This window comes from Podarcis bocagei, assembly GCF_964188305.1.
Source record: "Podarcis bocagei genome assembly, chromosome: 15".
NCBI lineage: Eukaryota > Metazoa > Chordata > Lepidosauria > Squamata > Lacertidae > Podarcis > Podarcis bocagei.
Genome location: NC_138141.1, coordinates 14,137,700 through 14,151,551, shown reverse-complemented (window position 1 = coordinate 14,151,551; position 13,852 = coordinate 14,137,700). Strand labels below are relative to the sequence as shown.

The window sequence follows — 13,852 nt, the reverse complement described above, 5'->3', positions numbered from 1 at the left end:
TTTCTCTTGTTTTTCAGGCTGAAGTAAAGTTATCCACATTCGTTTGTGGGGGAGAGGAGTTGTTTTTAAGTCTTTGTGGAAATTTCTCCTTATATACACATGTCTGTATGCAATTTTGCCCAATGCAGTCGTATCTTGGATCCTGAACGCCTTGCGAGTCGAACATTTTGGCTCCCGAACGCCGCAAACCCAGAATTGAGTGTTCTGCTTTGTGAACGTTCTTTGAAACCCAAACGTCTGGCGCAGCTTCCGATTGGCTACAGGAGCTTCCTGCAGCCAATCGGAAGCTGCGCCTTGGTTTCCGAATGTTTTAGAAGTCGAATGGACTTCTGGAATGGATTCTGTTCAACTTCCAAGGTACCACTGTATATACATTTTTTGCAAAGTATTGCTCCCTAATCAAATGCATTTTGTGTGCTTTTTTCACTATCACATGCATTTTAATGCACATTTTACTTTATTATATGCATGTTTGTGCAAATTACTTAGCTGGATAACTGCTTTGCCAAATTCAGAGAAGTGTGATTTTTTATGGAGGAAGGCTGTGTTACAGTTCATGTGTTGTTTTAGAAAGTGTGAATTACATTCTTTCCCCATTAAATGCAATGTGAATCAAATTTCTCCCCTATCCTTATCAGCAAGTAGCAAATAATTTAATCTGTGGGGGAGCCTCCCATGATTTGCACTGTAGCAAGGCATTGAAAAACATTTCCATGGATTTCGTGACGCAGCTGGCTGAGGGGGAAAAACCTGTAAGAATATTGTGTTTCTCAATTGCTGCATTTTATTAACAGACCAGTTCAAAAGCCAGAAGTTCTGAGAATCCACCTGATTTGACAAATCTGTCCCTGGTCAGTATTCTTTTTCCTTTTTATACTGTATTAATGGTTGGCCCAGTAGCTGTGGGTGTTGCAAAGATCTCTCATACAGCACCGCATAGTTTCTTGATAGTTCTCTCTTGGTCTCTTTATACTATGGCACAGATAAGTGCAACCCCGGTCCACAATTGGTGAGACACCATCTGGAAAGGGATAGCATGTTTAGCATTTAAGAAACTTTACCCATTTGCAGAACACCACTTTACCAGTTATTTTTAGTTTGATTTTTTTGAAGGAGGGAGCAAGAGTTGTACAAATTCTGGTGTCGTGTTTAGTACACTATAACACCGAAATTCTTTTAAAATCTATTGGCTCTCTGTTTGTGTCAGTAGAGGCTGGTCCTGAAGATGCAGTTAGCTGACCTGGGTGTAGACGCATGTTTCGAACTGGCTCCTGTTTACTCTTACCTATCCTGACACCAAGATGGGTGTCATTTCATGACTATGTTTGAAAGAGCACAGTTCTGGGATTCATACGAATGCATCCCAGTGGAGGTGCAAAGGGTGCAGGAGTTGGGGCCAAACAACCATATCAGCGTGTTACTCATTTGGTAATCTCCAAGTCATTATAGAGCTGTTGTTTAATGAGCATGCAAACCAAACCATTGTAATGAGATTAAGGGTTGAGCTGGATGACCACCAAGTCCTTTCCAGTCTCTTGACTGTAGGAATGACCGCTCCCCACTTAAAACGGGGGGCGCCCTTTGCGTGGACGCGTGCAGCCCCTAGATCTGGAGCGGCCCCAACAGCATAGGCTTGGCTTTGCCTCCCCTCAGGTGGGATACCTGGAGGTCTCCGCCTACCTCAGTCAGTTGTCCAATCCCACCTGGGGGAAGCGTTGCCAAGGAGACCAGGCCAGGTAGGGGAGGGATTACCTGCCCACACAATAGAGGGAGGATCTTACCTAGGAATCCTCACTTGGCTCCAGAGCTTCTCCCACCCTACCCACCCTCAGTTAATGTCTTATTTTGCAGGTTAACTTGTCTTCACAGGTTTTGCAGGTTAACTTTTCTTCACAGGTATGCGGGCGCTGCTACGTTAAGGTCGCTGTTAAAGGGCCGGAAAGGAATTTCCCTGCATTGGCAGGTTTCACCTTTCCCGTAGCAAAACGTCACAACTCTGGCGGTATCAGGCCTTGGGCGGAATCCTTTTGTCCATCTTCCTCTTGCGGCGGCGATACCAGGGTTCCCCGTTAAAGGGGTTTTCTGAAGGGAGGCTTTGGCCGTACACCGAAAGGTCGTCATTGCTCTCTCCTGCGGCGGCGGTGTTATGGGGGCGGCCATCTCTGCTTGAACATATGTTCTCCAGAGCCGGCCCACCCCCCCCCACACACACTGGATAACCCTGATGCTCCCTAGGTCCCCGGCTGGGGACTGGGGAGGGAGAACGCCCAGTGCCTGAGCCAAGGTCTACCCACATTTGAAATTTAATAAAGTTGTGGCCAATTTAATCCCATAGCACGTTGTCTTGAGTCATTATTCCACATGACGGGGGGACCGCGCAGGATCTGGGGACTCCGCCTGTCCACGCAATTAAGTATGCTACACTAGCCAAAACACTAGGACTGCTTGTGATTGCTTTGATGGCCTGTCAAAGAGTCCAGCTTTTCCTTTTGTGGGGTGATTTGCACTGATCCCCCAAGAGCAGCGGTTCTCAACCTGTAGGTCCCTAGATGTTGTTGGACTACAACTCCCATCATCCCTGACCACTGGTCATGCTGGCTAGGAATGATGGGAGTTGTAGTCCACCAACATCTGGGGACCCACAGGTTGAGAAACACTGCCCTAGAGTGACTGGCCTCTACATGACTAAGGAAATGGCCATGGAGTTTCTAGGAGTGGGCTTGGCCCACCCAACCACCCTGGAAGAAAACAGCTTGGTTAGTTGCAACCTGGAAATTAGGGAGCTAAGAGGAACTCTGGCAGATCTGGGGCATGGGTGCTTACAGCTGTGAACCTCCATCTGTGCCCAACTGGTATAATGCAGTATGATCACATCGTACATGGGACTCGGTTCTGAGTAGTCACAAAAACCATGTTTACTCAGACCCTTGGAACTGCACAATGACTAGCAGGTGGAGGGGACAGAAAAAGCATTCCCAACATTCCCAGAGCCTGTGCACCAAGCAGTCCTTGTCCCCCAAGTAAGGTGGAGAGCTTAAAAACTCTTTTTGCATTCAGCGATTCAAGTGGAGCCAGGACAAAGAGAGCTTTTAACATCTTTGCCTTGCTTGGAAGGAAGGTCTGATCAGCACACTGGGTCCGGAACACTTAGGATGCTTGTGAGAGATCTCTCAGGAACCTCGATGGCCCCATGAGATCTCGCAAAGGCACCCCCGAGCCTGTGTGCTTAGCAGACCTTGTCCAAGCAAAGTGGATAGCTCAAAATCTTGTTTGATGCTGGTAAAACCGCAAGTGGACTTAGCACAAAAGGAGCATTGAAGCTCTTCCACTCACTTGCATTTAACTTGCACAATTTCAGCCAGACAGCCTTCAACATGGGTAAGGTTGAAATCGCACAGGTTAAATGTGTGATTGTATGATATTGTACTGCACAAAGCCAGTTGCCTGCAGGAAGTCCTTGGGGGGAAAACCCCAAACCTCTTTTGGTTCAGAGAAATGGGGTAAGTACACCAGTATCTGTTATCCACTAGGAAATATTGGAAAGTATTGCAGGGTTGGCAGCAGGGCCCATAAGTTGGAGTGAAGCAGCCACCCTTTGGGGAGGGGGAACCCTGCAGGGTGACCCCCCATCCCTGCTCCCACTGTGTAACCCTTGTAAGTGAGGCTTTGGCAGAGTGACTACAGGGTGGCAGTGGGGGTAACGGAGGACAGTATTTTCCCATTATGCCTCAGACAGGATGGGCTGCCCCTGGTTGGCAAGCTTGACCTGACAGCTCTCCTGTGAATTTGACAGCAGGTGCTGATTATCTGGGGAATTTTAGCTTCTTGTGGAGCTGTGCAAAGCATAGGAGCCCCGTCAACTGGCAAATCTATAGGAAAGGCCTGCCTGCCTGCATAGCAGAGTGTCATAGAGAATTAATACAGGCATCACGTATGCGTAGGATGAAAGAAGAAGCAATGACAACATAAGAAGTATTTTAAAAAATCTATGTGGACATGGCAAAGATGACAGGAAAGAAGAGTTCAAGGGATGACATGGACTTGGAAGAATAAACTCCCTATTTGGGCATCTTGAAATATCATATGTTAAATGGCATTGTGGTCAGGATTTATTTTTGAGCAGCAGATGGAAACTAAAATACAATAGTAATGAAATTACTGTGGAATAGCTAATGTAATACAGCATAGAAGGGTGGGATTAACACCACCATGGAAGAAGGGTGGGGACAACTTTTAAAGTATGTATTAAATTTGATATTAAATTTAATGTTAATTTGTTTTTTCAAAATGAAAATCAATAAAATTCATTGGCAGAGAAGAAGAAAAGAATGAGTACTTTATGCTCTAAGAATAACAGTCTTCTGGATTCACCTTGGGTAGTGAGACGAGTGAAGCAGATGTTCTGCAATGGGGAACTGCACTGAGTTTCAGGCACCATGCAAGAGTTATCTTCAGCAACATGTTTACATTCAATGCATGTGATAGCTCCAGCTGGGCAAGAAGAAGACAAATGGGAAACAGTAAGAAATCGGCTGCTCAGAGAATTTGCCCTATGGCCAACACTGGATATGTAACAAAGGAAATCCCCTGTGTTGCAAAAACAGACAAACTTAAGCAATAACAGGCAACACCATGGCTAATAATATACTAACAAAATCAATATTGTATGAACAAAATTAGAGAAGGTAGTCAATCAATATCACAGAGGCAAAGAAACCTTTCAATAGTCCCAATCCTGTAATCATGCGATAATAGAAGCTCCAAGCGTAGCATTTCTTAAACAGAGAATATGTAACAGAAACACAGCACTGTTGCATGAACAAAATTAGACAATATAGTCCATCGGTACTGAAAGAGGCAAACAAGCCTTTCAACAGTCACAATCATGTAACCGTGCGATAATGGATGATCCAAAAAACGTAGACAGTTTTCCCAGATGACAAACTGTTTCGATGGTAATAATTCTTCATCAGCTAGCGATGATGTAAAATAAAATCCATTATATTTGCATACAATATACCGGTAAATATAAGAATGACAATCCTGTAAACATAACCAATCATGAATAATAAATACATACCATATGAATGGTCCTAACAGGTACATCAAGTAGCATAAGATCAGCACTCACTAAGGAGTGTAGAAAACTGATACTAGGGGCAGAATCCGAGGCATTATATAGGCCATCCCGAGAGTGCTGAGTCATGTACAAATTCAGAAAATTTAAAGATACATAGGAAATGGACATGCCTGTCTCAAAAGCAACACATCAAGCTAGGGATCAATGTGCATTAGGGCTGCAGTGATTAATCCAGTAGACTTAAAAGCATTGAATTAACAACAATAAAAAGTTCCCTTGAAGAAATGAGCAGGAGAGTTTTATGGGGTTTTTTTTTAAAAAAATAGTAGGACTGCTTCTAAAAACATCAGATGGTCAGCACACCATCATAAAATAGGCTCATTTTCTTTTCTCACAGGAAGAATGTTGAAACCAACACAAAGCCTACTAGGATACATAGATGCAGTGGGGTTTTCCCTGGGGGTACTCAAGGGTATTCAGTGCTGGCACCTCCCCCCCCCAAAAAAAGGTTGAAAGTGTAGCACTTACTGTAACAACTTCATGGTGAGTTCCAGAGCCATTTCACATGCCAGGATGCATTGTCAGTAAGACCCCCTCCCAAATGTCATATCAGAGCCCCCACAAACCTTTGGTCACCCTGTGCCCTGTTGTTTCTGCAGTTCTGTATCACTTATGCCTCTGTATTGTCATATATTTTCTATTTTTCTCTATGTTCGTGGGCTTTGCAAAAAGCCAAGATACCCAAAATGTCACCTGAAGAACACTGAAGAACTCTGCTACATTAGTTTATGTTAGAGCACAGCAGTGGAGAAGTATCCCACCCTTTTAAAAATCTACTTTGTTCCATGTGAGGAGGCAATAGTGACTGGTCCATACCTCTGTCAATGTTTGCAGGAAGCTTCCCTGGTAATAATCAGTGTCAGGTTAGAGGGGACACCTCCTCCTCCAAGTGTGCAGAAATAAAAAAGAAACATTGACAGAGTGTTGTGGGCTTCAAAGAGAAAGAAAGGGGTGGAATGGAAAACAAGACAACTCCAGGAAAAACCAAACTGCAGCTGATGCTTACTTCAGGAATGTAATAAGGTATGGAGAGACGTTTTCTGGATGCTTCATAAAGTAGTAGCAATAAATGATAACACAGCATAAACAACAACAACAGCAAAAGGTAAGAATTTCATTAAATACCCGGGAAGCAATGCAAGCAGGATTTAAATCTCAATTTAAAATTGAGAGGCAACCTTTTCAAACCCAGTACCCACTTTTAACCCAAACAAGACCCATTTCTTAACTTCATAGAAGTTGCTCCTGTTGCAACCCAGATTGGGTCAGGCCATGACCCATAGTGGAAGACCTGTGCTCTAGGACAGCCTTTGCTTATCAAGTGACTAGCACAGGTGGTGGCAGCTGTAGTCCAAAGTATCTAGAATGCACTGGGTTGGCAAAGGCTACTCTCTAATGTTTTGTTTGTATTGCGTTTGGGACATACCTGTGTTAAAGCACAGCCAGGCTAAGACACCCATTTCCAAGGCCTTGTTCATCCTGAGTTCCCTCCTCCAAGCAACAGTGGAAGAAAAGCCAAGGACCTCAAATATAAGGGGACAGTGCGAAGTGGCGATCTTTCTATACTGGATGATGGGAAGAACAAAGTGGGTGAATTTCATTGGCCATCCTCATTATTAGAGCCTTATTATTGTGGGCACTGAGCATGAAGGACAGCAAGATACACATGTACTATCTGAAGGTCTGTCATGTTCCTGAGGAAGAATGGTGTGGGTGGGTGTTCCTCACGGTGTCTGAGGCCTTCACTCTTCATAAGACTGAGTCAGAGTTGAGGCCAAGGATGGACCTCAGAAATGAAGTCAAATGAGCCCAACAGTCCTGGAGTCTCACAAATTACCACCCTGAAAGTGTGGTCCCTTCCAACCACGAAGTTCTTTGATTCTATGATCATCTTGCCCTGAGGGGAAGGGAGAAGAAACTGTAACAGCTTTTTCTGAGCAAGCAAGTTGTCTATTCTATTCTATTCTATTCTATTCTATTCTATTCTATTCTATTCTATTCTATTCTACCTTCTACCTCAGTGAATCATTGTGCATCAAATTTCACCGGTTCTCATTGTGCATGTGCTGTTAAGAGCCATGTGTGAACATAGCATTGGGGGAACTTCAGACCTGGGGAACCACTGTGCTTGACCCTCAAAACTTTCTCCAAGCCACACACCTCATCAGTTTCCATGAGTGTTTTTGCCTGACTGGAGTGTTCCTTGAAACTCTGATAATGGCCTCTTGCTTGTCTGAAAGGAGGATGGTGTGTGTGTGTGTGTGTGTGTGTGTGTGTATGCATGGAGTTTAGTCTACTGCACAAAGGTAAATTTTACAGTAATTGTACTCTCAGGACCTGCCCACCACGAATCTGTGGCTCCTGGAATAATGCCCGGAAGGGAAAGTGGTCTTGAGGCTGAGAAAGGTCCCAACCTTTGCATCCATAAGTCTGCTACTGTGGAAATTCAGTCAAAAACATAAATTCATTCCCAATAAAGATTTATTCTTCATCTCTCTGCTCAGAACTATTTATTTATTGTGCCACATGTTGTGTGTGTTGCAAAGGTTTCTCACGCAACACATCATTTTCTCATGGCGTTGACTTTTCATATTCTTTACGCTGCGACAAACCACAGAGCACCCCCGATCCACACTTGAGGTGGCTCCTGGATAAAAGAGAAAGAAAGACAAAAATGTAGCATGGGACACCCCAACTTGATAAGCGTATTTCCCCCGAAAGAACCTTTCCTCCCTTACCATGTAATCACAAGTAGGATTTGGAAGGGTCTAACACATTCATTGCCATTGTGAGTGACACCCTTGGGATATTCCAGGGTGCTGGGTCCCTGCCCATGGGTGCTTTGGGTTGATATTGGAGCTGAGTTGCCCTTGCCTCTTCCCTAACTGAGAACTGCATGCATTCCAGATAATAATAATAATAATAATAATAATAATAATAATAATAATAAAAAAATAATATATTATTTATACCCCACCCATCTGGCTGGGCTTCCAACAATATATTAAAATACAGTAATGCATCAAACATTAAAAGTTTCCCTTAACAGGGCTGCCTTCAGCTGCCTTCTATATGTCATATAGTTGTTTATTTCCTTGACATCTGATGGGAGGGTGTTCCACAGGGCGGGTGCCACTATCGAGAAGGCCCTCTGCCTGGTTCCCTGTAACTGTAACTGCCAGAAGGCCCTCGGCACTGGACCTCAGTGTCCGGGTAGAACGACGGAGGTGGAGACACTCCTTCAGATATATGGACCGAGATGTCTCCTGGTAGACAATGGCCCAACAGACTTGCAAGATTAAAGCAAAAAACAAAAACCCCCAGTCATGTGGAGTTTCATTTTTTTTTTAATAGTAAGCAACAACAAGCTAAATAAATTGCATTAATGATAACTATAACAGGATTAGCAGAAATGCCTCAGTTAGTATAGTGGGGAGGTTAGCTCTGAAAGGTCCTCCTGAGCTTCTTTTGGGTACATTCAATAGACATGTGATATGACATTTCTAGACTTGTGTCTCCCTCTCCTGTAACAAACTTCAGCCATTTACAGAGGACGAACTCTTACCAATTACAGCCATACCTTGGGTTGAAGTAGCTTCGGGAGAAGTATTTTTGGGTTGCACGCTGTGGCGACCTGGAAGTAACAGAGCACGTTACTTCCGGGTTTCACAGCTCGTGCATGCGCAGACAGTCAAAATGAGGTCACATGCATGCGCGGAAGCGGGTTGCGTTCGCTTCTGGATGCGAAGGGGCTCCAGAATGAATCCTGTTCGCATCCAGAGGTACCACTGTACGGGGCAAGAGTATGAAAATGATGGTTTCATCTTTAGTGGAATGCAACCTTAACACACATTTCTCCCCCTATTTCCTATCTCTATTTTTTCAGTTGAGATAGCGAGGTGGCAGGGTTTTCATGGCAAATCACCTATGTATTTAACAGTACAGGTGACAAGCAAATATCTACCTAAAGCCAGTGTGGTGTAGTGGTTAAGAGTGGTAGTCTCGTAATCTGGGGAACCGGGTTCGCGTCTCCGCTCCTCCACATGCAGCTGCTGGGTGACCTTGGGTCAGTCACACTTCTTTAAAGTCTCTCAGCCCCACTCACCTCACAGAGTGTTTGTTGTGGGGGAGGAAGGGAAAGGAGAATGTTAGCCGCTTTGAGACTCCTTAAAGGGAGTGAAAGGCGGGATATCAAATCCAAACTCTTCTTCTTCTATCTTGGGACGCGGGTGGCACTGTGGTCTAAACCACTGAGCCTCTTGAGCTTGTCAATCGGAAGGTTGGTGGTTCGAATCCGCATGATAGGGTGAGCTCCCATTGCTCTGTCCCAGCTTCTGCCAGCCTAGCAGTTCGAAAGCATGCCAGTGCGAGTAGATAAATAGGTACCAATATGGCAGGAAAGTAAACATCGTTTCTGTGCACTCTGGCTTCCGTCCCACTGTTCCATTGTGCCAGAGGCAGTATAGTCATGCTGGCCACATGATCCAGAAAGCTGTCTGTGCACAAATGCCCGCTCCCTTAGCCTGAAAGTAGGATGAGCTCTGCAACCTTTGACTGGACCTAACCATCCAGGGGTTCTTTACCTTACCTACCTATCTTGCAGTCTTTTGAAAGAGAGAGTCTGGAAACTGGTATGCTTGTATAGTGATATACAAAGGGTATATATCGGTATAGAGAAGCAGCTATTCAATTGATAGACAAATTAAATATGCCAAGGATGACCAGCGGGACCAGAAATTCTTGAAAGATTGGAGTAAATATACAAGTTATCTGAAAGACAATTGTAACCAACTGACTACACTTGTAGGACTACAAGAAGTTTTGTAAGGAGAACTATATGAAATATTGCAGAAATGATTTATGAGAATGGATTTTAAGCTATGGATTATTAAAAGTAATAGTTAGGATCAAATGTAAGATTAAGAGATGAGGTTTGAAAATCATTAGACGTGGTTGATGGAAGTCTCAGGCTAAAATAGCCAAAATGTTGTATAAGATGAGATGAGATTATATGTTCTGTTTGGAAAAATATGTAAAAACTAATAAAAATGTATATTAATAAAAAATAAATAACATGTCAAGGGTGAGTGGCACAGCCCCCCAACATCAGTAGGTCTTCACCAATAGGAGGCAACATCAGAAAGTGCTTTCTGTATGTCTGCAGCAAGATCTTGCAAAATGTATTTTAAGAACAAGCTGGATTATAACTATTCCAGCAGAATTCTCTTCTCATTGTGTGTGCAGGATCCCAAAAGTAATCATTGCCTCCTGGACTCACCTTCAACCTTCAGCCGGGAATAGCAGAATCTCCACAATCTCGCTGAGCATGTTTTTTCTTCATGCGTACAGGTGTTATCTTGTGCAACTTTTTTACATTCCAGGCACTTTGGAGCTCCAGCTGAGCCAGATGAAGAGAAAGGGAAAACATTAAGTGAGTGGCTACTAAGAATGGGAAAATGCGTTGTCATCTCTTAGAGTAATCAAATGAAACGTTAACACATGGCGTGATAAAAAGTCTGCAATTTTATCAGGACAAGTTACTTGTGGTTTACTGTTGTAGCAATTGTTTTCTAAAAATATATTTTCTGTACCATGAAAATGAATGAAAACAAGAAAGAAAGAAAGAAAGAAAGAAAGAAAGAAAGAAAGAAAGAAAGGAAGGAAGGAAGGAAGGAAGGAAGGAAGGAAGGAAGGAAGGAAGGAAGGAAAGAAAGAAAGAAAGAAAGAAAGAAAGAAAGAAAGAAAGAAAGAAAGAAAGAAAAAGAAAATGGCTCCCCAAGCTAGAACAGGCAACAGCCATAGCTGCATGAAAAGCAGCACACTCGACAAGGGATCAGGAGAAGTTCTCTTATGTACAAAGTGGGGTGGAGCTGTCCAAGATTCTGACACCCCCCCCCACAAAAAAACCCTTCAAAGCCATGGTTCAGCCATCGCAGGAGAGAGCAGTGATGACCTCTCGGCGCACGGTCAAAGCCTCCCCTCAGAAACCCCTTTAACGGGAAACCCTGGTATCGCCGCTTCAAAGAGGAAGGGGGCGTGGGTCACCGCTGCACGCCCCCCCCCCCATTCAGGAAGATAGACTAAAGGATTCCGCCCAAAGCCTGATACCGCCAAAGTTGTGACGTTTTGCTACGGGAAAGGCAAAACCTGCCAACACACTCAGCAAGAGATCAGGGGAAGTTCTCTTATGCTCAAAGTGGGGTGGAGCTATCCAAGATTCTGTCCCCCCCCCCACAAAAACCCTTCAAAGCCATGGTTCAGTCTTTCTCCTGTCACAGGAGGGAATCAATAGCATCAATATATTTCCAATTACTGAGAGCCTTCTGTCCACCTTCTCTGCTTAGCCAGTCTAAAATCTCTAGCAATGGATCCCACCTTTGGAGAGGAAACAGTTTTTTTAAAAAAGCAAAACTAAGCAACTCTTTTGACTAGAAAAAGCTAGGGAGAAAATGTCCGTGCCCATTTGTCCCTGCTTTTCTCATTTTTAGAAACCATGCCTCAAGGCACATAGCCTAAGCTCAGGCAGCAGGAGCCACACGAGCAGCAGATCCCAGTGTAGATCTTTCTCTGCCCTGCCCCCTGTTCCTGAAGTAGATCTTCAACCACCCCGTCTTCCCTGACGGAGAGGGGGAACCATTTTGTGGTTCACTTTTGGTGCCAACATGTCTTGGGCCAGACCTGGGTACTTGATTTCAGAGGGAATCTATTTTCCCCCAATGGGGGATGAAGGAAAGAGAGAATTCTGGAAGCTTCAGTTGAAATTACAAGCTGTCCCATATACCGTATTTTTTGCTCTATAAGACTCAGTTTTTCCCTCCTAAAAAGTAAGGTACACAAAGGTACAGTTTTCAGGAAACTTGAGGTGGTGAAAACACACCTTAAATGGGCTTCAAATGTATGGTGTGTGCGCAGCACAAAGGTCAAATTATCTGAAAGGAAAACAACTACCATATTTTTCGCTTTATAAGATGCACTTTTCCTCTCCTAAAAAGTAAGGGGAAATGTGTGTGCGTCTTATGGAGCGAATGCAGGCTGCGCAGCTATCCCAGAAGCCAGAACAGCAAGAGGGATTGCTGCTTTCACTGCGCAGCGATCCCTTTTGCTGTTCTGGCTTCTGAGATTCAGTATATTTTTTTTCTTGTTTTCCTCCTCCAAAAACTAGGTGTGTCTTGTGGTCTGGTGTGTCTTATAGAGCAAAAAATACAGTAATTTTCTTTACATTTAAGTGTAGAACTGCTGGTTTAAAATGCTCTACCTGGGCTTTTTGTGGTGAGGGGGGAGGCAAACATTTAAGTTTCGCGCGACACATTTTAACATGGTCTGATAAAAATAAAATTAAACTTTATCACTGAGCATTTGCTCAAGCAAACTTGGGCCTTGGGATAAAAATGGTTCCTCACTCCTGCCATAATTAATCTTAGCTTTTACATATAGCTTGATATATTATAGGCCAGTGGTGTCCAAACGTCTTTCAAAGAGGGCCAGATTTGATGAAGTGAAGGGCCTTGGGGGCTGACCAAAGGCCAACCAAAGTTTTTTTTAGGACTGAAGTTGTTGAGCTGCTTTTTTGGAGTTGGAGTTGGAGTTGTGAGGGATTTTACCCAAGGAAATAAACTGCCACAGGGGCTGGTGGGCCGGATTAGGGCCCCAAAACGGATGGAATATAGGCCATCCAAATGTCCAGTTAGGTATCCAAATGAAAGTGGCACTTATGAAAAGTGTGTTCAAATGCAGCCAGGGCGTTAATGTTTTCAGACCCCTGTGTAATAGAGAGTGGGTGTTTATCTTTGATGGTCAACATACCATCTTAAAAGAAGCATGCCCCCCTTTCCCCCATGCAAGCCCCCAACTTGGAAGAGTGTCTTCACACTTAGAAAGGCTGAGCATATGGCAAAGGGTAAGAAATTGTGCAGGGAGTGTCCACTGCTAAAGAAGATTCTCCACTATTATTTGAGATGCATTTGTTACTATTATTCTCCACTACAGCAGCAATCTATAGCAGCTTCAACAAACACTGGGGTTCTCAAGACTGGGTGGTCTGAGTTAACTCAGCTCTCCTCAATGGCTTTTGTCCAAGCAGGTCCCTTTTACAGCGCTTTGTTCTTCTTGACTCTGTGACTTACCAGCATGAAGGTAGAGCAGGGCTAAGAAGCCTATTGCCAGAACGTTGCTCATCTTTTCGTTTCTTTCTTCCAAGGAAGGAACAGAAGGCGAGGACCTCAAAGTCAAATAAAAGCAACCGGTGAGACATTGCAGCCTCTTTGCTCTGGGAGATGGGAAGCAAATTCTGGAGGACTTCATTTTACAACCTTGACCCTGGTGAGTTTTCTTTTCTTTTTTAAAAAGAGCTTTATGAGGGCGAAGAACAGTTAGAGACTCGTGTAGATTTGGCAGGCTTGCCGTGTACTTGAAGAAAAATGGTGTGGGTGTCATGCCTGAAACAATCTTACTGTCTTCATGTGGTTGAGGTTAGGACTGTGTGTTTTTATCACTGACCATTAGGAAATGGGAAAGAAATTCCATTCAGTTCACATTCAAAGCCCAAACCAGCAAATTTGGAGCAATAAGAGAACCAAGATGTAGCCATCCTCTGAAATTTGTCCTTGTCCAAAGTTTGCAATGCAGCTCTCCCACCAGTGTTTATAAAATGCACGTTTAAGGGAAATGAGTGCATAAAAATGAATATATTAGTAAAAATACCAAAATATTAGA

At 43.8% G+C, this 13,852-nt stretch overlaps 1 protein-coding gene and 1 long non-coding RNA gene across 2 annotated transcripts; both read right to left on the bottom strand.

Annotated features, from left to right (window-relative positions):
- Positions 1-761: 761 nt before the first annotated feature.
- LOC308574236 (toxin 3FTx-Lei1-like) lies at positions 762-6,720 on the bottom strand. Its single transcript, XM_081171891.1, has 3 exons — positions 6,567-6,720; positions 4,372-4,491; positions 762-1,021 (listed from the first exon to the last, which is right to left on the bottom strand). Exons 1-3 carry the CDS (start codon positions 6,616-6,618, stop codon positions 882-884), a joined length of 312 nt encoding a protein of 103 aa, XP_081028017.1. The 5' UTR covers positions 6,619-6,720; the 3' UTR covers positions 762-881.
- Positions 6,721-7,603: 883 nt separating this feature from the next.
- LOC308574255 lies at positions 7,604-13,605 on the bottom strand. The gene is made up of 3 exons (XR_014002391.1): positions 13,264-13,605; positions 10,419-10,538; positions 7,604-7,787 (listed from the first exon to the last, which is right to left on the bottom strand). It is a non-coding gene; the product is annotated as an uncharacterized lncRNA (long non-coding RNA).
- Between the last annotated feature and the right edge of the window lie 247 nt (positions 13,606-13,852).